Source organism: Micropterus salmoides, unplaced genomic scaffold, assembly GCF_014851395.1.
Source record: "Micropterus salmoides isolate LMB-PRFRI ecotype aquatic unplaced genomic scaffold, ASM1485139v1 Ms_hic_scaffold_21, whole genome shotgun sequence".
Classification (NCBI taxonomy): domain Eukaryota; kingdom Metazoa; phylum Chordata; class Actinopteri; order Centrarchiformes; family Centrarchidae; genus Micropterus; species Micropterus salmoides.
This window is the reverse complement of record NW_024041262.1, coordinates 16,231,122-16,253,209: the sequence shown is the minus strand read 5'-3', so window position 1 is coordinate 16,253,209 and position 22,088 is coordinate 16,231,122. Positions and strand designations below refer to the sequence as shown.

The 22,088-nt window shown below is 39.2% G+C and overlaps 4 protein-coding genes and 1 long non-coding RNA gene across 8 annotated transcripts in view; 2 read left to right on the top strand and 3 right to left on the bottom strand.

Moving 5' to 3' along the window:
• The window catches only part of LOC119916052, a 41,012-nt gene extending 34,304 nt beyond the window's left edge, over nucleotides 1-6,708 (bottom strand). The window contains exon 1 of the long non-coding RNA XR_005447063.1: nucleotides 6,225-6,708. This is a non-coding gene — a long non-coding RNA (uncharacterized LOC119916052). The remainder of the gene's footprint in view (nucleotides 1-6,224) is intronic.
• LOC119916051 (catechol O-methyltransferase domain-containing protein 1-like) lies at nucleotides 1,250-7,903 on the top strand. 3 transcript variants are annotated; one of them, XM_038735913.1, is made up of 7 exons: nucleotides 1,250-1,400; nucleotides 2,896-3,020; nucleotides 3,153-3,258; nucleotides 3,908-4,026; nucleotides 5,121-5,175; nucleotides 6,716-6,849; nucleotides 6,958-7,903. In XM_038735913.1, the coding sequence occupies exons 2-7, from the start codon at nucleotides 2,916-2,918 to the stop codon at nucleotides 7,108-7,110; spliced, it is 672 nt and encodes a 223-aa protein (XP_038591841.1). In that variant the 5' UTR covers nucleotides 1,250-1,400; nucleotides 2,896-2,915; the 3' UTR covers nucleotides 7,111-7,903. The 3 variants fall into 3 exon arrangements, with proteins under 3 accessions (XP_038591841.1, XP_038591840.1, XP_038591839.1); XM_038735912.1 differs by having other exon boundaries at nucleotides 1,341-1,471; XM_038735911.1 differs by lacking the exon at nucleotides 1,250-1,400 and adding an exon at nucleotides 1,541-1,878.
• A 115-nt stretch (nucleotides 7,904-8,018) lies between these two features.
• LOC119916049 (voltage-dependent anion-selective channel protein 2-like) lies at nucleotides 8,019-12,428 on the bottom strand. Its single transcript, XM_038735910.1, has 9 exons — nucleotides 12,266-12,428; nucleotides 11,023-11,094; nucleotides 10,846-10,895; nucleotides 10,269-10,421; nucleotides 10,130-10,182; nucleotides 9,797-10,024; nucleotides 9,345-9,495; nucleotides 8,972-9,029; nucleotides 8,019-8,880 (listed from the first exon to the last, which is right to left on the bottom strand). The coding sequence occupies exons 1-9, from the start codon at nucleotides 12,411-12,413 to the stop codon at nucleotides 8,789-8,791; spliced, it is 1,005 nt and encodes a 334-aa protein (XP_038591838.1). The 5' UTR covers nucleotides 12,414-12,428; the 3' UTR covers nucleotides 8,019-8,788.
• Nucleotides 12,429-13,361: 933 nt separating this feature from the next.
• On the bottom strand, nucleotides 13,362-20,385 carry LOC119916438 (sphingomyelin synthase-related protein 1-like). 2 transcript variants are annotated; one of them, XM_038736449.1, is made up of 6 exons: nucleotides 20,220-20,385; nucleotides 18,726-19,285; nucleotides 17,514-17,609; nucleotides 17,271-17,388; nucleotides 17,035-17,185; nucleotides 13,362-15,021 (listed from the first exon to the last, which is right to left on the bottom strand). In XM_038736449.1, exons 2-6 carry the CDS (start codon nucleotides 19,280-19,282, stop codon nucleotides 14,717-14,719), a joined length of 1,227 nt encoding a protein of 408 aa, XP_038592377.1. In that variant the 5' UTR covers nucleotides 19,283-19,285; nucleotides 20,220-20,385; the 3' UTR covers nucleotides 13,362-14,716. The 2 variants fall into 2 exon arrangements, with proteins under 2 accessions (XP_038592377.1, XP_038592376.1); XM_038736448.1 differs by lacking the exon at nucleotides 20,220-20,385 and adding an exon at nucleotides 20,004-20,180.
• Nucleotides 20,386-20,492: 107 nt separating this feature from the next.
• Nucleotides 20,493-21,678, top strand: LOC119916442 (dual specificity protein phosphatase 13-like). Its single transcript, XM_038736452.1, has 3 exons — nucleotides 20,493-20,926; nucleotides 21,032-21,249; nucleotides 21,396-21,678. Exons 1-3 carry the CDS (start codon nucleotides 20,790-20,792, stop codon nucleotides 21,587-21,589), a joined length of 549 nt encoding a protein of 182 aa, XP_038592380.1. The 5' UTR covers nucleotides 20,493-20,789; the 3' UTR covers nucleotides 21,590-21,678.
• The last annotated feature ends 410 nt before the right edge of the window (nucleotides 21,679-22,088 follow it).

The following is a 22,088-nucleotide window of genomic DNA, read 5'->3' as shown; positions in this document are numbered from 1 at the left end:
GAACGCCTGTATTACAGGTGTTCATGTAGATAGATTTAAGCTGGAGCTGGAACTGATTATTTTCATTATCAATCCCATTATTTTGTCGCTTAATGGATTCATCTGTTTTTCTTATCTGTTTTAATTTCTTTCAATCAACTAATTGATTTATCAATTGTTGCATCTCTATTTGTATTAATAAGTTACAACAACAATATTTTTTAACATTTATAATAGGGAGTAGTTGTAACAGTTTGTTTTTACGGTGTCACAACACGATTTTGTCCAACGGCTTTTATGTTGCAATTGATTTAATGTTGGACAGTGTACCCTTATTTTTTTATAAAATATGCATTAACGTGATAATTGTCATTTTATTTAATCGTATGCTTGTAAAAAGTGTTTGCTTAAGCCAGCTGAAGGCACAGCACACATGCACGTGATCAGGGTGGTACCACCGCCTGAGGCAGGAAAGACCCTGTTACATCATCCAATAAAAGAGCTTGCAGAGGACCTGCATGAGTCTGTTATGTAGCACTATCTTGAGGAAGCAGACGGTCAAATAACCATCATTATCTGTTCATGACAGGCGTTTTTATTGTTGAGGTTACATCTGGTGTAGAAACTACTCATTTACTCTAATCATGATCTGAAGTGTTTCCCACATGTTTGCTGGGGTTAAAGTGTATTTGAAATACACAGTATGAGTTTTTTCCACAAATATTTTGTTGCTTATTAAAGCTATTTGCCTGTGAGAGTTTGATTCAACTTTCATGTAATTTTGAAATCCCTCCAAGGCACTGTGTGGTTTGATTATATTGTTTATTTAATTGTTAATTCAATCATGTTACATTGTCCTATTTGGGGACTTTGTGTTAATGATTTCACAGGGACTTAGTGCATACTTTATACTCTTTTTAATCTTTAACTGCAGTGGTAAAAGTACTTTACTTGAGAACAAATTTGAGATATTGTACTTGTAGTATTTCCAAGTTTATGCAACTTTATTTTACACTATATCAACCTGGCATCTGTAGCTAGTTGGGGGGCTAGTTGCATTATAAGACTGCAGATGACTGCGGTTTACACATGAATAATAATAATAATTTACGGTAATATACTGTATATAATAAAAACTGAATAGGACCATTGTGATTACTTCGTCCACCCAGTTGCACTGTTTCATAATTATTGTAAGGTCTCCTGACATCCTCCAATAACAGGGGACGTGGACGTGCACTTGCACACAGCAGTGGGTCGCAACAGTGGGCGTCTACTGTACAACCCTATCACGAGTGCTGCTGAAGGTCATATGACCGCCATTCTCTGTACATGATTTGTTTACGGTTCGTTTCAGCAGGAGTTATTCCAGTCGCTCTCTCAGACCCAAGAGGCCATCATCTTTTAGCCGCAACTTTGTGGTGAGTTGTTTTTCCATGTTAGGTTTGCAGCTGCCTGTGGGTTTCATGGCTCAAGCTCTGTAACATGTTTGGTGAGTGGGAATCGGTCTGGTTCATTGGTGTTATCAACTAACATTACGGATTGGACTTTTTGTTTTCCCATGTTTCGTTTTCCTTGGTTGAGTCGCTGCACTGTGTTAACATTTTCCTCGTTGTATCGATGCTGAACACAATGGCTGTCACGCGGTGTTGTAGTAGCCTAGCAGCACACCGATGTCAACGCAACATCAGTCTTCCACTCTGAACAGCGGCGCTTCGCCTCTTGTTCCAGTATTACGGTACAATGCTCAGCCAACGCGGAAGCGCTTAAACAAGTGGTCAGTTTAATCGCGTGGTATCATAATCGTCGATAAAGCGATGACTTTTCGTAACATTTCCAAAGAGGCACTGGTTGGATCAATCACACTGGGACTTGTTTTTGTCGTCGGTTATCTCTTTGGTAAGAGCAAACGTGTTGAAGCCTAAAGACTTGACTTTAAAGCCGTATAACGTCGCTACAACACCGTGGTAACCTGTCAGTAATGTATGCAGGGTGACAGTGAAAAGGCAGCGTGAAACAACAGTCTTTGGACTCATGTTTGTCTAAACAGTGTTTTAAAACTAGACTTAGGGGTTATGTTAAATATTAAGACGTAACAAGGCAAGTGATGCACAGAGGATTTTGATGCTGCACTGATTAACCCAAATTTGAATCTTATATTATGCTACCTTAAAGCAGCCCCCCCCCCCCCCACACACACACACACACACACACACTTTTACATCAGCTAAGCATTAAATCCTGTGTTTTACCAGGGTATTACATGATTAGAAAAACATCTATGTGTCTATTAAAAGTTGAGCAAAAAAGTTTTTAAAAAAAGTATGCATGATCATGTCAATCCTATTTTTGTATTTTTAGAGACTGCCACATGTTTAGATTTTCACAGATGAACACACCATAAAGAGCTGCCCAGTACAAAGTCCACTTAAACTCATTTATTCATTTTCCCTCTATTCTTCTATTGACCCTCATAATGGTAATCACAAAACTGCAAAGAAGTAAAAATGTGAATATCCAGTGATGTACAGAGTTCCTGAAGTGACATGTCCAAGCACTAGTGCATCTACCAGATGAATTTTAGAAATGCTAGTTCCTGTGCAAACCAGAAACATAGGGACAAAGATGTCATAAAAATGTGTTTGTAAACTGATTCAGTGTATTTGCCCTCAAGATGTCAAGCTATATTGTCTGACAATTTCCAGTATTCATTTCTTTATCAGTTTGTGCTGGTGCATTGATTGCATTTCCCCACTGAGATCATTTAAGTGTGATCTGATCTAAATCAAATAATGTAAATTAACTAGACCAGACTTCAGTTTCCCGAAAGAGACTGGATGGTAGGTCCCATGACATCATCATGCTCTTAAGATCCTTATGATTGTTTCTTGGTTCATGGTTCATGTTTGCCCTCAGGGAAAAAGAAATCTTCCAGAATGAGCATCTCCAAAAGTCATTGCGGGGGAAAAGACAACCCACTGATGCAGTACGTCCTCAATCACTCCATGAGGGAGCATCCAGTCTTGAAAAACCTCAGACTGGTAAGGATGTCTTTGGATCCGCAATACTAGTGTGCTCTGGCACAATTATGCCCTCCATGTCATATGATGTAATCATTTTTCACAGTATAATTTGTGATTGTTATGCAACTGGTTTCTGACCAATGCTTTCAGAGGACAATGGAAGACCCCTGGCACATCGCGATGGTTGCCTGTGAGCAGTCCCAGTTCATGGCCAATCTGGCAAAGCTAATAAAAGCCAAGAAAGCAATAGAGATTGGTAAGGACCTCACATCTAGTTTCTGAAGTATGCTCATCTGCCACAATCCCTAACTTGTTCAGACTACTTCTTTACATACACACATTAAAACTAGGTTACTAGGAGCAGTAAGACTGCCCAGGAAATTTACAGTATATTCTCTGTGTAAGGAAGGCGGCTTTATTTAAACACATTTCACTTTTCATTTTTACTCTGGCAGTAAAGTTCATTTGAACTGAGTCTGATCATTTATGAACTTGGGTTTTGATGCTTCCATACATAGATGTTTTATGTGTGTTTTGTCATTTCTATACTTTGGAGCGGAACAAAAGTTATTTCATTTTTGACTGTATGTATTGCCTTTTGAAATGAAAAAAAAGAAAAAATGAACTTGAATCAAATTATTTGTAAGTCAAGAGCGCAGTGCTGTTACAAGCAATACTTTCCATGTCTGAAGTTAGGCACATGCAAAACACTAGCAACCTGGTTCCATATAAGTGGCCACAAGAAATCGAGCTGGGTCAATCAGGTTTCTCTGACAGTAACTTAAGTGCATGTAAACACGCCACCTGTGCAAAAACAGAATGTTATTTGGAGTTACACTTAACGTCTCCATTTTGTCCTTTCCATTGTCATCTGTCGTACTGATTTTAGTGCCCTCTCATTGCAGGAGTATACACAGGTTACAACACACTGAACATGGCTTTAGCTTTGCCTGACGATGGAGTTGTGGTGGCATGTGATATCTCTGAAGACTACGCCAACATTGGCAAACCCTTCTGGAAAGAGGTACCATTTACGTATGTTTTATTATTTGTCAAAACACTGTATTATCATGGGGTTCATTATATGATGTGTAATACTGCTGTATTGTTCCCATATTGCAAAGTGATGATCAATGCAGAGGATTTTCACACACCACAGGTAACAGACGTGCTGTAGTTCTCTTTAACGCAAGTCTGTGCATCTGCATGTTGAGACTTGAGTGTCTGTTAGTATGTCTGCCAGAGGGCGTGGCACACTGAAAACAATGACCGACCCAAGTCTTTTAACAATCCTGTTTGGACATTTGTTTGTCATTTATGAAGCAAAAAATGACACACATTTGCTGGTTCAAGCCTCTCAAATGTGAGGATCTGCTGTTTTCCTCCGTTTTATATCAATGTGAGTTTAATATCTTTAGGTTTCTGTCAGACAAAACAAGCGATTCACTGGCCTCGCAGATATTTTTATTGACATTGTTTACGATTTTGTGACACAGCCTAAATGAGAAATTTAAATTTGTCACTGAATATAACCATTAGTAGCCATGGGACTGTGACTATACAATATTGCTATAATAAAACGGTGAGCAAAAGAAGCATTGTTGCAAACAGAAATCATTAAAAAAAATTTATTTGCATCAACACCCCCTTCAGAACTTAGTTTCATGACTTTTAAGTTTAATCTGATTGGTCAAAGTCAACAAAGGCAGACTTCCACCTCATCAATATTTCTAAGTACACAGTATTTTGAATACAGTAACTGCTCGATTACTAGATTAAGATTTCTTTTAGGGTAAACGTGTTTACATGCTTGTTGTTATACATTCTTGCATTCATGAGAAATTTAAATATTTTGAATAGGCCTAACATGTAAACTTATAATCAGCTTTATTCATGCTGATATCACTATATCTTATTTTGATTCATTATAAACCAGGAAATAGCAAAACTGGGTTATTGTAAACATCACGTCTGCATAACCAACTCAAGACAGAATATTATCATGCATGCAAATACATTCACAAAAGACATCCTGATATAAAGGAAATACATCTCATCTGTTAGCAGACAACAAATCTGCTGCACTCTTACTTATTTTATGTTTCTTTTTGTCTACAGGCCGGTGTCGAGCAAAAAATTGATCTACGCATACAGCCAGCATCGAAAACTCTAGGTACAGTAATGCATCTATTTTCTTAACTTAAAATTTGACAGGAGACATACAATTTCCTGATACAAAGGTTACATTCATGAAGGAAACACTATCATAAGTTTCAAAGTACGGTCGTTTTGTAATTCCATTTAAAAAGGTGTGACATCTGCCTAATTTAATTTTTGATGCCTAAAAGAGGGTCACTGATTATATGACAAACTGAAAACGTCAGCTCATAGCAACCATGTATTATTGATAAATGCAAAAGCACTATCCCCTTTGCAGAAGGTGCCATAAAAAAGCTCAGGGAAGCAGCTGTACACTGCTCTATTTAGGAGACATTTGCCAAACCAACCAGTTAGTCCTCACAATTAAAGTCTTTTTTCATCTTTACAAAATGTAAAGACTTTAAGGATGAGGACTGTGTGACTGGTTTTGCAAAAGCAGCGCACAGCCTCTTTCTAAACGTTTCTATGGGACATTCCGGGTCGGTCTCTGACGCAGTACCTCAGTTTGTCAGTAATGTAGCCAGGTGAGACGTGAATTGTTTTGTCACCTACGGCTTTAAGTCACAGAAAAACATATAATAGATATATGGTTCCACTAATTCAATTTTTTTGTGATTAACTTAAGAATCTGTAGTTTGTTTAAAAAAAAAAAAAATATATATATATATATATATATATATATATATATATATATATATATATATATATATATGTCCCACGATTAGGTGTGTGATAATAGCGTAGACATTGTTCAAGTATAATTAAAAGCGCAACTAACGTTACCTGACAAACACACATTGATCCAGTGGTGGCCCTAAACGACTTTCCTCACAATTACTGATTATATGCTAAACTAATTAAGTTACCATTTGGCTCAGCAATCGGGTCCAACTTAGCAAGCAGGTGTGTTTCAGCTAAAAACTCTCAGCTAAGATAGTCAGATGCTTGAGAACACAGATAAAGACAACATGGTGGTTTGTACCGTAAAGTATAACATAAGCTATCCATTGCCTGGATACAGTTAGCTAACGGCTAACTTTACACACGTTTTGTTAACGTTACCTGTTGTCTCGCCAGGCAAGGTACATTTGCTGCTCTTCTCTTCATTCTTCGCAGTTTATTTATACGTAAGTGTGAATTATTTCCCGAATGATTTGATTACATAAACATGTTTTAGCAATACGTTTTTTCCCCGGCTGAGTTCAGCGCAGACTAAACGTAGCAAAAGGGATTGTTTTCCCAACAGAAACGGTGGTTCCCTGAACACCCTGTTGTGTACGCAAGCGCATTTCCCTGCCTTTTTTAAATTTGATTTAACCCCCCCCCCCGTCTTGAATCAAATGTTAAACAGTGGAGTCACCGTGACGACGTAGTGTGACGTTACATCTATAAACCATCGAAGAAGCCATCACGTGGCCTTGCTTTGAATTAAGTTTTCATAAAAATAGAACTGTCATATTTGTAAAAGGAGAAATACTTTAATATTTTCTTGGTGTTTCTGTCGCATATAACCTGAAGCATTGTTGACTTATGTTCCGTCTTGTTTCTTGCAGATGATCTCTTGTCTGATGGCCAGGCTGAAACATTTGACTTTGTCTTCATTGATGCAGACAAAGTTAGCTATGACATCTACTTCGAAAAGTCTCTGAAACTGTTGAGGAAAGGGGGCATCATTGCTATTGATAATGTAAGGATTTCACCCAAAATAAATAAGAGTTCTTGCAGTATGGCTTGCAGTAGGGTATTTTAAGCAGCTAATCCCCTCCTGTGTTGTTTTTTTTTTCTGATCCTGCAGGTGCTGTGGGGTGGTAAGGTGCTGAATCCGTCCCATGACGATGCAGACACTCTGGCCATTGACAAGCTAAACAAGAAGTTGCACCGAGATGCTCGAATCAGCCTGAGCATGCTCACAGTGGGAGATGGGCTCACACTGGCTATCAAACTATAGGATGGGTGTCTGATAAGTGTAAAGATTTGTAGGCTTTGGTAGTTAACACACTGTGATTCTGTATTCTTAAAGCTAGGTGAATTATTTGAGGGGTATATGATGGTGAAACATACTGCATGTTAGTGATCAACCAATTTGGGCTCTTTAATCGCTGATGCCAATATTTAAGAGAGCAGGGCAGGCCAATTTATAATACCAAGATCAAAACAAAGAGAAGTCATGTATGATTCCATTTATCTATAGAGAATACAATCTAATATACATTATCTTAGCCAGTAACATATTGTTTTAGATTACATTATTATTAATGAAATAGAAAAATACATTGGGTTATGTGGGGGTAGTTTGGCAGAAGAGACATCATTCAACTGCATTATTCTCTATAGTAGAACACTAGCGTTAGAGAAACATATTAACATTTAGGAAAGAGGACATGAACAGCAGCCACACTTGACAAGGCTGCCTGCAGATGTGTCCGCAGACCATAGCCGCAGACATCTTTATCAGCCTGTGGTCAGGCGTCGGCCAGTGCCGATTCTCTCAAAAGGCCAGATATTGGCCAACCAATGAAAAATCACTACAAATAGGACTGCTGTGTGTATTATCATCTGGGGCCATGTCACTTGAGGTTAATTTGGAATGTATGGAACATTGTATTTTTTACTTCAATGTAATTTCAATGCCGGTTTTATTATTTTAGTATCTGTAATAATTTACTGACTGTTTATTTTACAGTTACAAGACAAAGTGGAGCACTTGAATAAAACACTGAATAAACTTGATTTTAAAACAAGACCAAATGTACATGCTTGTTTTTGTTTTTTAGTGCATTATTATTTAGCTGAATTCATACCCCTCTTCATGCTGTCCAATTATACATATTGTCAAACTACAGGAGAGAATGTAGGTTGGTTTCAGGACTTTATTGCAAAGGTTAGACATGTCAACACACAAACCTCCCCTAGTGTCGCAGTCCTCAAAATTGGGAAGAAAAGTGGATGATTGACTCAGATTTTCTTTTCACTCAAGTCACACTGAGGAAAAGAATGGAAAACAATTTTGCATTGTCTTGCAACTTAGAAGCAGGTGTTTAAGGTAGCGGAGGTCTCAAACTTTACATGCAGCACAATTAAGCCACTCTAGAAAGATAAGGGAAGACCAGCCAATAGATTGGCTTCAATCTTGATAAGCATATTTTGTTGGGACTAACCCCTCCCAACAGGCTGAACATCACTACCAAAATACAAATAAAATGTGCAAATAAAACAAAAGGAGAAAGAGAGCTTAAATAAGGTTATATTCTACTGTGCAAAACAACAGCTTAAGATTTACATTCTACATTATCACACTTTAGCAAAATAACAGGGTTTTGTTTTTTTTATATCACTCCTTGACATGGTTCACCCAGAGGAGGGATTTTCTATCACTATGGAGGATAAATTGGCAGAAGGAGTAACTGATTTATAAATACATTTTGTAATTGAAACATGACTAGTTATTGTAACCACAATGAAGGGAGGCTCGTGGAAAGGACTTCATCTTAACAGTGCTAGAGAACTGGGATTAATTTGTTTGTTTTGGCTTTATCTCTTTAAAATATCTGTTGTTGACCAAACTCGCTCAGGGTCAGATTCAGCTAATATTGCTCTTCTTCTTATGAAATGGCAGAGCAGACCCCTCATGCCTCCAACTCCAGACCCAGACCCAGTTTGTGACCACCAGCATTGATATTCTTCCCATCCACCAGCGCAGAGAGGATTAGTTTCATACCTGAAATACACAGGTTTATAGTGTAAAGTTAGTGAAAAAGCAGTCCATTGTGTTTTTAGGAGTTGTATATTAGACTAGAGATGGTTCTCACCAGGCCGCAGAGTCTGGGTGTATCCAATTCCTACCAAGCTGGCATTATTCACCTTAGCCTGGAGAAAAAGCGAAAAAGTACATGTATGTAAGAGTACATTCACTACCACCCACAAGGCTACACAAACTTCTGCTATTTCAATTATCATTTTAAATACTGTATGTATTTTAAATTTAGTAAGCAAACAACAGTTAATGACAAAAAATGTTAAAACTAATCTCCACAAACACTAGTCACGTGTTCCTTGGCCCATAGTCTAATTCCTGACAAAATTTCACTGAACACATGTTTGAGATACCCTGCTGACAAACATTTGGAGAAACATAACTTTCCTGGGAGAGGTAAAAAAAAAAAATAAAAAACAGACACTTACTGATATGGAGGCACTGGAGTCTAACTGGTATTTGGCAGCAATTCCAAAGCGAGTACCGTTGCTGCCTGCTGTCCAGGCAAGATTCACAGCAGTCTCCAGTTTGTCGTTTACCTTCTGGTATATGGATCCGCCAAACTCTGAACCATCATTTCTGAAGGTGGGTGGGTGGGGGGGCAAAGAAATGTGCAATATCACTTGCGTGTCAGTATTCTTTACACAGTTTCACCTGACAAAAATATAATGATCGATAGATCAATGAGTTCTTTGGAGAGCCATTTGTGTCACTCTACAATTAAGTTGCTCATCCTGCCAGGTCAAATATTTTCAATTCAATTCAATTTTATTTATATAGTGTCAATTCATAACAAAGGTTATCTCATTGCACTTGTTATATAGAGCACTGTAGGTCTAGACCATACTCTTTCTAATATTTGTTGATCTTAAAAACTTACACATTGGTGTGGAGCTGGAAGTCCCCGGTCTTGTAACCAACTGCAAAGTTGCTCTTGGTCAACTTGGATTTGGCTGTGTCCAAGGTCATCTGGTAGCCAGCCAGCCAGCCCTCGTAGCCAGCCACCGCTGCTCCATGGATAGTAGGACCAGCAAAATCTAAATCTACATCCACACCAGCATTAAGGTATTCCCTCTTATAACCCGTCTTGACCTTGCCGCTCTTCTTGCTGGGAAATTAATAAAGAAAAATGAGAAAGTGAAGTGAGAAGGGTGTGTTCTCTATACAGTGATTGCAGGTCGTGATTTTAAGATTAACACAAACTGTAGCTTACCCAGTATTTGGTGAAAATGTAGTGTCAAAAGTAAGTTTCAGCCCTTTGGTTATCTACAAAACATAATTCCATCAGTCACACTTTAATTTAAAGCTGTTTCATTAGTGGGATGATCAGCAACATGGAGTTTTCAAAGTACCTGATCCTCGATACAAATTTCTGTTCCAAGTGTGTTTTCCGTGGTCCACTTCTCTGTGAACGTCAGCCCATACTCAGCCCACTTATACTTGGTTTCTAGGGTTCCTGTGACTTTGCTGGTGTCTACGTTGGATGAGCCAGACGTTTTAAACTCCTAAAGTAAATACAAGAGGAAATGAATCCAACCTGGAAACAACAGAGCAGTTTGAAGTACACCCACTATTACTACAGTGCACTGCAGTTGAGAAAATACAGTAAAAGGCAGATCTAACCTTGATAAAAAAATCATCTTGTATCAGCTGACATACACTTCTAAGATGAACATCGATTTTTGATAAGGTTCCCTTAAACTAAAGATACCTACTGAACATGATATTATACGGTTGAAAACTGAACTTGTCAGCACTCTCATGGACAAACTATGTTTCATGACCACAAACATATTTGGCATGTCGGTACTGGGGTTCTTTTTACTTATCAGCCAATATACATGCTGATAACATTACATCTGTGGTAACCTACAATCAGCTAATACCTGCAGTGCACCACTGTATATTTATAGTAACAGCTAAACTCACCACTCCACTTGAAGACTTTGTCTTCACATCAAGCTTAACCAGCCCAAAACCTGCAAGGACAACGACAGTTAGGGACTACTTACTGTGCTTGGCAATTCATTGCAAACAGCCGGCCTGTCCTCCGAATGGCAATAAATACACACTTATAAAACTGCCTTTTATCTTGCTTCCAGTTACCATAGCCCTTGTTGAAGATGTCCTTTGCTGATTTTCCGAGGTCTGCATATGTTGGAGGAACTGCCATTTTGACTGTTACAAAAAGGACATTTCAGACAGTTTAAATGGTGACAAAATTACTTTAAACATGTGTGCAAAAAAGTAAGAAAATTACTTATCTGTTAACTGGTGAAGTCTTTAAAAAGACAGAAAGTTTAACTACAAACAGAGCTGTGGTTATCGTTGAGGACGCTGAGATCATGTTCTCTGGGAATCTGTGCATTATAGCAACCTTGAGGGAATTTTCATCCTACAGTTTCTTCCTACTAATTTTTTTTAGACTCAAGTCTACTTAAATTTGACCAATTTGGGGCCCAGAACAAAAAAAAACAATGGTAATAACAGAAAGGAGAGAGTGAAGAAGACTTTTAAACAGATTTTAGATCTTGCTGAGAAAAACAAATTTATTAAGCAAATACATTAGTCAGATGAAAAAATGAAAAATATATCTATTAAAAAACATTTGGGGAGGAGGCAATGGGGCAACGGGGCAACCTGACAGTAGGCTATTTCTAAAATCGCTGCAGCTTTGACTGCATTTGTTTACTGGTTTTGTTAAAGTAATGTTTAAACTCTAACTTATTCTGTTGAATAGTTATAAGGTGCTGTCACTGGACTTGAAACATTTGTATTGGCAGACACCTGCTCCACTTGATTTAGAGTCATCTGGTCTCCATTACTCTCAGATTCTGTTGTCACGTCTCCACACTGTCAAGGTTAGACCGGAGCCTTGTCTGAAAATGTCTGCTTCCCAGGAACAAGATCGTAAAAAGGCTAAAGGTGTGACACCATACCTGGCAAAACTATATTTTCTTTTTCTTTACCACTACTAGTACAATTCGGCATAAATATAATTATCAAAACAACCGTTTGTAGAGTAACGTTTTGAATTAAATGGGGAATCACGATCAAACTTAACTGAATTAGAGGGGTTTTCTCGAATGAATTACATGTATACGCAGTTGAGGATTGCTTATTCGTAACAGTTACTTTTTTACTATTGAATAGGTGTGAACCTTTGCCAATGATGACAAATACTACACTATTACCGGTGCGTGCTTCAGTATTTTGAAGGAGTTTGACCACACGAGGATGGTAGGGGGCGATTTTTAGCTAGCAAATGGGACGTTTGATAACCATCTTTCTGACATTACAACAAAATACAACATGGGAGACCTGAGTACTTATACAACCTATTACTTACCGAGTATTGCTGTTGTTGGGAAAGTTGCTGTCAACTCAACGAGCCGGAGAAAACGGCAGAAAAAGCAGTATGGACCGGTGTAGGACGATATGGAGGAGACACCGCAACAAACACCCTCCTGACCTCGGCGCCGCAGGACCCGAAACATAGCTGTTTATTTTGTGCCAGTCTGAAATCGGTGCGAGTTGCTAATTTTGTAATTCTCGGCGAATTACAAAGTATTTGTTGTATAGTTGGAAACAGCAAACACATTTGCAAAAGTCTAAATTTTTGCCAAATGTGTACCATTGCATACCGGTGTAACACCAAAATCTGTGACCTATCAGATTCTGTGCCAACCCCAAACGACGATGTTTTCCTAACCATAACCAAGTACTTTTAGTACCTAAACCCAACCAAGTACTTTTACTACCTAAACCCAACCAAGTACTTTTGGTGCCTAAACCTAACCAAACTGCAGACGCTTCACATCGTCAACAAAGCCTCTGGCGCTTAACTTCCCATTTGGGTCACAGAATCTGATGGGTCACACATTTTGGTGTCACACCGGCAAGTGGAAGACCTCTAAATTACCATTGTAACGTTTTGGTTTGTAATAATATTAACGTCAAACATACAATAATTTCTGACACATAAAAAACTGTAATACAGTACACCATGTACTTTTGTATTTTTCATATTATTGATTTAGTTACTGTTAAACTTGCCTAAAGTTAGCCTTGGTGTCCAGTCCACATTTCTTTGTAGCTTAAATTATGACAAATACTTTAATTTTCTAATCTACATAAATCAGAATATATTAACACTCCAACCTCAGCATTTCCAACACATTATAATGGTCACTTCTGTTACTTCATTACTAATACAATATTTAGCACCCCTTAATAAAACTTTAGTTTCAAGTCCTTAATGCATGTCCTCAAGGATGGTACAAGGCTTGTTATTGATTAAATACACAGTTAACATTAGCTTCCAACAATTTCATAAACTGATTACCTCTCATGCTGAAGACTATACACAATACCTATCAATCTATAATGTATATTAGTTGTGTGGTTGTGTGGTGAGTGGGGAAAAAATAAATAACTGCCTGGTGTTTGATTTCAGCTCTTTAATGATGGAAATGACTGAATGAGACATAAAACAAGTAATATTGTAGACTGAACAGCATCATCCCTCAATGAAAGGATGTGTTTTACACTGTCAACTCCATTTACACTAAACATGTTTCTAACATGCTGTAATGACCAAATCAGTTACAACATGTCTTACTACAGTGGCAGGTTTCACTCAGTAAAATGTAGAGGCCAATCTGAAATCAACGTTACACTTAAAAAGCACAATGTGTTTCCAACAAATACAAAGTTAAGAGCAACTGTAAACATATTTCTTCATGTGCATGTTGCTGTAACACTGTATATTAAATATAAAAATACCTATTGACATTTTAAAAAATTAAATAAATTAATATAAACAAATACATAAAAATGTCAGGGTCCTTTTTAAGACCTAGTACTACAGATTAATATTATTAGCTGTAATTCTGGTCATTTACACTATGATGATTAAAAAAGCACTATACATCAGTAAACATGAAAGGTTTGGGACATTTCTACACAGAGTAACCTATCGTAACACTCAAGGTAATTGGCAAATGCAATTATATTTAAGACAGCTAGAAAAAAAAACTCTTTGATTTCATGTTTTTGGCTAATAATGACATTTCCTTGAATGTATCTTTTCTAGGTCTGGTAAGGAAAAGACAGGCTAAGTGAACAACATAAACAAAGATCTGTTGTATTTTATCTTTCAGTATGAGCATTCATTACTCTGTCCAGTCTGCAGACATGTTTCTTGACATGATGAACAATATTTTGCTATACAGAATAAAAAGCAACAGTGACATGTAGATCTTTACATATTGCTTTAACAGTGGTCCATAGTGTGATGTTTTGGTAGATTACAAAGTGGGTAGTAAGACTAAACTTTCAGTCAAGAATTCAGATGCAATCCATGAAATGATCAGGTACTGTAATTGCACAGAAAATGGCAAACTGCAAAAGATTAGGTACACTGCCGCCTGAGAATTTTTTGATGTAGCTTCCTTTTACCATGTGCTAAGCAAACACTAACACACACGTACGTTTTTAAGTTGAGAGGTAATGAAAAAATGCATTCATGTGTTGATGGGGCTTTTAAGAAACTTTTTTTTGTTATGTGGATTTTGTTTCATCCGCCTAAAAATGGTGACAGGGGAGAGAGGTTAGAAGATGAGTCCCAGAATTTAAGAAGGTATGGCTCTGTGTATCCCATCAGGCCTCGGTGCTAACAGGATCACATCAGTTGTCTTTGATGATGAAGATATCACACACCACCTCGGTTGGCAACTTGACAAAGAAGACAAAACAGCACAAGCTGAAAAGTGTCTGACAGTACCACTGATATTGCTCATTATCCAATCAGCCTCCTCATCGTAGCAGGCCTAGAGAAAGGCCAGCAGTACTCGTTGGGGACGGGGCCGTTCACGTTGCACTCGAAGAAGGAGAACATGGGGAACCAGATGCGAGCTCGTCGACTTTGCTGGTAGGCCCGGGTGTTGGCTAGAGTGTGGTAGTACAGGAAGAGTCTGGTAGTGATGTAGAAAGCTATGAACACATCGATGGAGTAGTGTTCGTGTGCAGCCAAGATGAAGAAGATACCGAAGAGATTCAGGACCCAGGACAACGTGTGAATAAAGTTCCAGCTTCGTGGAGTATCTGTGAAATAAAAAAGGAACAACAGCTGACGATACATTCAACGAATTAGCAGTTTTTTGTTGTTTTACTGGTCAGACAGAGAAAGGTTTGTTTCTCCTTAAGTTGTAATACCAGGGAAGGACACAGGGTGGCAACAAAGGGACAATCTTGTCAAATACACTTTCCTCATGATTTTTTACTTTCCCTCTCTGATGTCACAGCTTTTAATAACAGGTTGTAATTTCTCCTGATGTTCATGAATGAATGTGGAACAAATCTGGCAACCACTGTGACATTTTAAAGGTAACTGTATGTAAGTTTTAACGCAAATTTTAGACATTTTGAATTGGGGCTGAAACGATTCATTGATTAAATCTATTTATTCGATTACTAAAAAGCATCAACACAAATTCCTTGTATCGATGCTTCATTTAATCCATATAATTATATAGCGCACTGTTTCACACAGACATTTATTACTGTCGCACTTTGCGCTTACACTATGATTAAGTGAACACGACGTGATTATGATGCCGCTGTTTGTAAAGTGGAGGAAGAGAGAGAAAATAGCAAGGGACGAAGAAGAAAGTGTCCAAAGTTATTGATAGTATGGGATTATTTCAAGCTAAAAGAAAACAACAACTCTGTAATTTTACAGTCTCTCCACCGTAAAACGAAACTTATGTGGCCTACCACAACAGCACCATCTGATCAGAGTGCACCCAGTCCATCATCAAGTCCATGGAGCGGACCACAGACAGTGGTAGGTAGGTAACAGTAACAGCAACTTTAGCATTTAACTGAAATCATGATTGTTTGTTGAGTTGAAGGCTAGTAAAAGTAAGCCACAATCCTCAGCTGTAAATGTCCACACATCCGTTTGTTGTTCTCCACCTGGTTTGGCTGTGAGTTTGGGTTATAACGTCACAGTCATGAGTTAACTTTCACAGCTGATCCCCGTACTGGGAGGATGGCGCGGGGGGTGGTGCCGCTGCCACGGCCAAGCAAAAGTACTTCTTAAACGATAAATCGATTAAATAATCTGTAGAATACTCAATTACTAAAATCATCGTTCGGTGCAGCCCTTCTTTGAATATTGTTTTTTTCTTTAAAAAGGTTTCAAAAACTGCAAACTGTGCAGAATGTAAACTTTAAATACATTTAGTAGTCCTTTAACCCTAAATTCAGACCTTCCAAAGAAATTATTTTAGGAATCAAATTAAGTTATTATTAGTTAATAGTTAATTACTCCACAGCCATTACAGCTTAATCTTATCAAGAAAAACATTAAGGGGCTTCTGATGTATAAAGTTAAAGAGGTCATATTATGCTTTGTGGCCTTTTTCCCCTTTACTTTATTGTGCAGGTTTGCATAGTGAAAACGCCCAAAGTCCACCTCAAAGGGAGTTACCTGCAACACGTGTCATAATGCTCGCCTAGCGGCTATTGTGGTACACCCTCAAAAACACTGGTGGAGAAACACACTGATCTGCAGTGCAGACACACATCCGCCCACTGCCTCTCCTCACCCCCACCCTCCCTACCAAGCACTAGCTACCTTCCAGGCAGTCAGTGGACATGAAGTTGTTACTGTGATGTAGAGACAGTGCACAGTTAAAATGTTGAAAGAGAAATTTGTTACAAATAAATAACTTACAACTCTGAAACCTCTTTCTCCAGTCTAGGTTGCAAAGTGGCTTTGTTTTGGATCATACTTCCATGCTTGTCAGCACCTGCCCTGCCCTACTCTGCTAGTAGTCCTTACCTAGGTACTGCACATGTGCAACTCCTTACAAAGATTGAATAGAAGTGAGAAGCTTCAATCAGAAGCCAAAACAGACCATTCAACACACAGGGGTGAAAGGAGGCGCTGCAGCAATGTCCAGTATGTTTTTTGAAAATTAAACCATTTAAACCTATTCTGGTACAACCTCTAAATTCAACTATGAACTTGAAAATTAGCATAATATGACCTCTTTAAGTGGTTCTGTTCCCCACTGAATGTAAATGTGACAAAAGACAGAAGCTACTCACACTCGGTGACAAAGAAGTTGAGTAAGGTAATGACCACAGTGTGCCCGCTGAACATGTAGTCACCACATGTATGAACCCCTGTCAGGGTCATCCCAAATCCGCTCCAGATGGCCACAGCTCGCTGCAGTTTGGCCCACATGTCACCATATATCTAGAAGAGAAGAAGTGAAATGATCAGCACTGTGATCCATTACAGAGGCAGAGATGTTGTGATTAAGAGTTGATTATCGTGTTACCTTTCCTGAGCATTGCAGGTGCTGTCCTGGCACAGACAGGGAGGTGACAAACATGGTGATACAGCGCAGCATGAACACCGTTCCCATGAGGCTGCACATGCGGCGCAAAAGGATGGACCTACAAGCAGTGACAAACAGAGTTAACCCGGGACTTCCATGGTATCGATTTAAGGGACACAAGTGTAGGTATCTGACAGCACAGTGACAACAGTGCAGTGATGTGCCAGACTGTCAGGACTCTACCTGTGTTTATGGAGCAGCAGAACCAGCAACCAGATATTACAGAGGATCACTCCGCATGCTTCAGCCATAGCAAAGGCCCACGGTATCCTAGGCACACTGTTGAAAAGAGAAACAGAGAAATGAGTCCATAAAAAGTTAATTGACCACCCTTTCTCTGGTCCAACTTCTTGTAGATGCAGGGACTTACTGCTTTTATCTGTTTTATATCATCCTACATTGAGTGTCTTTGGAGTTTTCAACTGTTGGTTGGACAAAACAAGCAATTTTCTGTAGTTTTTTTTTTTTTTTTTTGACTAATCTACTGAACAAAAATAATAGACGGATTAATCAATCATGAAATCTCAGCCCTAAAATATCCTTGTGACATTGTTCGGGTTAAAAGCTAGAGTGCAGGACTTTTAGATATAAATGAACGTCCGTTACATTAAAGTCCTTGTCAAACGAGTTCACACAATGCTGATTAAGCCTATCACTGCAGGTAAATCTCTCTGTATTCGGAGTGCACCGAACTCGTTATATCTGGTGTCTGTGGCGACATTTCCACACAACCATGGTTTACCAGAGCCGAAGGTGGGAACCGCACTAGCGATAGCAGCAACTCAGTATGGCCTTTATGTCATAAGCACGTGTCGACAGTGTTGTGCAATTACTCTCTCTGTCAGAAGGGGAAGACAAAAGTTCCACACTGCAGGTTTAAATATTTCAGGTTCAAAGTTTTAAACGTCATGATTGATTTTAAATTGCAAAATATGGACACTAAAATCACTAAATGGACACAAAAGCTGTAACTTGCTTCTACTGGTTCTCTCTTGCCAAACACACAACTTTTATCCAAACAGATTCTGGCATTTCCCCGAAATCAGATTTCCCAATATACTTAAGACATTCTGTTTTAAAACTCAAAGCTAGCCATAAACAAAGGGTCACACAACAAAGTAGGTCACTTAATAAATAAAAAAACACTCAAAGATCCCTTTGAACCTAAGCTAGCCCATCGGGAATATCAGAGGACAATAATAGAAACATGCCACAAGGAAGTAGGGCAATTACAATGTCCACCATCTGGTGTGATATTCTGACAGTTGATAAAAATATATGTTTGTCTCACTTTCTTTAGGAATTTCACAGATGACTTTTTTTTATTATGTGGTTAAACATTGCCCCAGGTGAGAAAAATAAGTCTCAAGAGTGTCTTAGCTTTCACACACCCACCTGTCTAGAAAAATATCTGGCAGTGGAGGGTATGTGCGCATGTCAGGCACCCTCTCATGCACAATGACCATGACGAAGGATGTGAATCCAAACACAAACACCACATAGATGGAGCTAAGCACTGTCTTCCAGTACTCTGGATCAAGGCGCCTCGTCTGCTGCTTGTACTTCCCATTAGTGTACTGATGATACTCCTCTCCCACTGGTGCTGTGTCAGTGCTATCACAGTCTCTGCCTGGGTCTCCATTACACAGCCAGTCCAAACTGCCCCCGGAGCCCGTAGGAGAATGGCCATCGAAGGGAAGACCCAGCTCCTCCAACACGTCGATGTTCTGTTTTTGCAGTTTGCGGATGGACACCATCAAGCGCTTGATGTCCCCCAGCACCTTGAGCTCCAGAGGTGGTGAGCGGAGGTCATACTCGCTCAGGGCCAGCAGACTGGTGCCATCCAGTCGGTGCTTGTTGCACAGCAGGTCCACATAGTCACAGAAGCCCTCTTCCTTCAGCCACCTGGCGACGTGTTTTGGCGCCCATCGACGGACACTCAAGTGTGTCATTTCCTGGAAAAAAGAACATCACAATTCACAAACAAAAAAGTGCAACGGAGTTCTCCCTTACTGTCAATATCAGTTCTTCAGTGACTTCCACACCAAAAAAAACAAGGAATCTTAGCAGAAGTAGGCACTATTAGGCACTCTTTATTTCCACTGAATCAGCAATAATAATTCCAAACAAGCCACGCAAGACTGCCACATAGACAGAAAATAACTTTCCTTTGTGACAAAAATTATACGTGATAATCAAGACAATTCTTGAGCTCTTACTGAGCAACCTGAGCAAATATTTGAGGCAAACACTGGCAAGAGTTTGTTAAGTCACATCCTCCAAGTTTGGGTGAAGGAGCAGATACATTGCCCAGGCCTTACAGTGACTTTTTACAACTTTTGTGCTAGTTATGAATAGCGACTTGTTGGTTATTATCCACAGTCTTACTTCTAGCAGACACTTTCCTACACACTGACCAGAATAATGATCGCTTAAGCTCAACAAACCACTTTCTCTAAAGTCTCTTCCCAGGATTACAAAGATATCCATACGACGTTAGTATTTCTACCTGTCTGGATTATGTGAGATGTTGGCACGTTGGCTTTGGTGTTTTACAGAGCAGCTATAACTCATACAAACGGTCAGTATCTTTGTCCATTGAAAGCCATCAATCTGCAATAACCAAAATCACTGACCATCAATACGATGGGACCAGGAGCTAATTCCACTAACGTCTTTCAATATCTTGTAAGACATCTAGCCAAACTGGTGGTTAACGGTGTATACGACCACAAACATTCCTACGGCAGACATGAAACCAAGCGAAAGCATCATTTCTTCTACCCCAACAACCCGGCCCAATGCAGGCTAATTCAGTTCTAGCTAGCTATCGTTAGCTAGCAAGCTATTTGCTAGCTTGATCAATGCGTGTGCCTTGCGCTCACTCACCCGTACTGAGATGTAACAGAGGACGATTCAGAAACGTATTTATTCAGCTACCTAGCTAAATGGCATCTCACAAGAATCTGAGGAAATCATATTAGCGTGTGCTGCAATAACACGAGAGTGTTGAAATCATTTCGCCCTGGCTTCGTTACTGTTGACTACACAATGCGGTAATGTCCGAAATAGCCGCGCACGTAAAATCAGCTACTCGGGGCTTGGCTCCCGCTGGTTAACAGCGACACCTGCCGGTGGAAATATGGGAACGCAGCGTCTTTGATTTTGTGGTATTGTTCTTGACGCACAGGAATTCTTCTTGTGGTTAAATAAGAAGTCGTGGATGGACATAATTTACTTGAAACAGATTTAGAGGTGTGAGTTTGACCAATGTTTAGAGTATGGGTCACTGATTTAATTTTAGACCAGGAACACCTGTCCTTGTCAGTACCAGTACAGTTATAGTAAAGCCTCAACAGAGTTTGGAAATAAATGTTCGGAGAAGAAATCATGTAAATAGGTAGTTTCAGAGTAGCATTTTGTTATGTAGGCAACTATAAATGTTTATGCATATGCACTATGGAGAATCTACGTGAAAGTAATGCAGCTGTCCCTGCCACGCCTTCTGTGAAAGACTTGGTGAAGGTTTTGTATGGAGGAAAAAGGTTTGGTAATCATGTTGATGAAGTTTGGCCTAACCTATTCATTGGCGACATGTAAGTCCTTTACATTGCTCTTGACAGCTTATGAAATAAATGTAACCCTAGATTGTTTCAGTCGAATGAGTTTCTTATTATAATTCCTGCTTCCTTGGTCCACAGGTCAGTGGCCAATGATCGCTACAGCCTGTGGAAGCTGGGAATCACTCATGTTCTGAATGTTGCTCATGGGAGGATGCACTGTCAGGGGAGTCATGACTTCTATGGCTCCAATATGGATTATTATGGAGTGCCTGCTGATGACTCACCATCCTTTGACCTCTCTGGCTATTTCTTTCCCTCTGCTGAGTATATTCACAGTGCACTTGACACGGCTGGTGGTAAATACACATCGTGTTCCTTTATCACTCACTTGCATCCCAGACTGTGCAGGCCTCTCTGCAAGTCACTCATCTTAACCAGAATGAAATCCCAGAATCCGCCCATGCTTGAGGCTCATTGTAATCTTTTTCTTCTTCTTGACCAGCTCGGGTTTTTGTCCACTGTGCTGTTGGAGTGAGCAGGTCTGCCTCCCTAGTCCTGGCCTACCTAATGATCCACCACCATTACACCCTATTAGAGGCCATCAACAAGGTCAAAGAGCACAGGTGGATTTTCCCAAACAGAGGATTCCTCAAACAGCTTCGTGCTTTGGAGATTAAGCTATGCAAGACATCCTGAGTAATCCTCCATACTTCATAGATTTTCTAACCTACAGAACCTCATATGCCTGTTTTCCTCAGGATAAATAAAGGATTCAGTATCTGTCAGTGGAGGGAGATTCTGTACTTTGACTTCAATCAGTTTGTTTAATTAGTTGTACTGTGTTTGATGTGAATCATGCAGCCTGTGCACAGGATATTAACCCTTATAGTAATAGGAGTTAGATAAGTGTAATCAACTCACCCTTAGGCAGAATCCATTGTAAGACTGAATAAGAGACTAAATGACTTATTTTACATTTGTATTATGTTGAAGAAAAATGTAGATCCATTATGTTGTGTTCACAGTTAAAGACTTTGGTCATGTTTTCGTGTGTAATTTAAAACAAACACCGTGGTTGCACTTTAACTCAAAATATGATACTTAACATTCACATTTTCAAATTAAATTCATTACATTGCTTTGTTTGTATTAGGTCACTCTTGTACCACTTTATTTGAATCCCTCAGAGCTCGCA

Bases quoted from the DNA above. Each gene is read 5' to 3' on its own strand.
- LOC119916051 (XM_038735911.1), top strand. From the start codon at position 1,797: ATGACTTTTCGTAACATTTCCAAAGAGGCACTGGTTGGATCAATCACA. The intron at 1,879-2,895 runs GTAAGAGCAAAC...GTTTGCCCTCAG, and splicing joins TGTCGTCGGTTATCTCTTTG to GGAAAAAGAAATCTTCCAGA. The intron at 3,021-3,152 runs GTAAGGATGTCT...CAATGCTTTCAG, and splicing joins TCTTGAAAAACCTCAGACTG to AGGACAATGGAAGACCCCTG.
- LOC119916049 (XM_038735910.1), bottom strand. From the start codon at position 12,413: ATGTTTCGGGTCCTGCGGCGCCGAGGTCAGGAGGGTGTTTGTTGCGGT. The intron at 9,496-9,796 runs GTAAGTTTTTAA...ACCCACCTTCAG, and splicing joins TTCCAGCTCCACACCAATGT to AAATGATGGTTCAGAGTTTG. The intron at 8,881-8,971 runs GTGAGAACCATC...TGTGTATTTCAG, and splicing joins CACCCAGACTCTGCGGCCTG to GTATGAAACTAATCCTCTCT.
- LOC119916438 (XM_038736448.1), bottom strand. From the start codon at position 20,027: ATGTCTTACAAGATATTGAAAGAC. The intron at 17,186-17,270 runs GTAACACGATAA...CTTCTCTTCTAG, and splicing joins ACCTGCAATGCTCAGGAAAG to ATATATGGTGACATGTGGGC. The intron at 15,022-17,034 runs GTGAGTAGCTTC...TTTATTTCACAG, and splicing joins CAACTTCTTTGTCACCGAGT to ATACTCCACGAAGCTGGAAC.
- LOC119916442 (XM_038736452.1), top strand. From the start codon at position 20,790: ATGGAGAATCTACGTGAAAGTAATGCAGCTGTCCCTGCCACGCCTTCT. The intron at 20,927-21,031 runs GTAAGTCCTTTA...CTTGGTCCACAG, and splicing joins AACCTATTCATTGGCGACAT to GTCAGTGGCCAATGATCGCT. The intron at 21,250-21,395 runs GTAAATACACAT...CTTCTTGACCAG, and splicing joins TGCACTTGACACGGCTGGTG to CTCGGGTTTTTGTCCACTGT.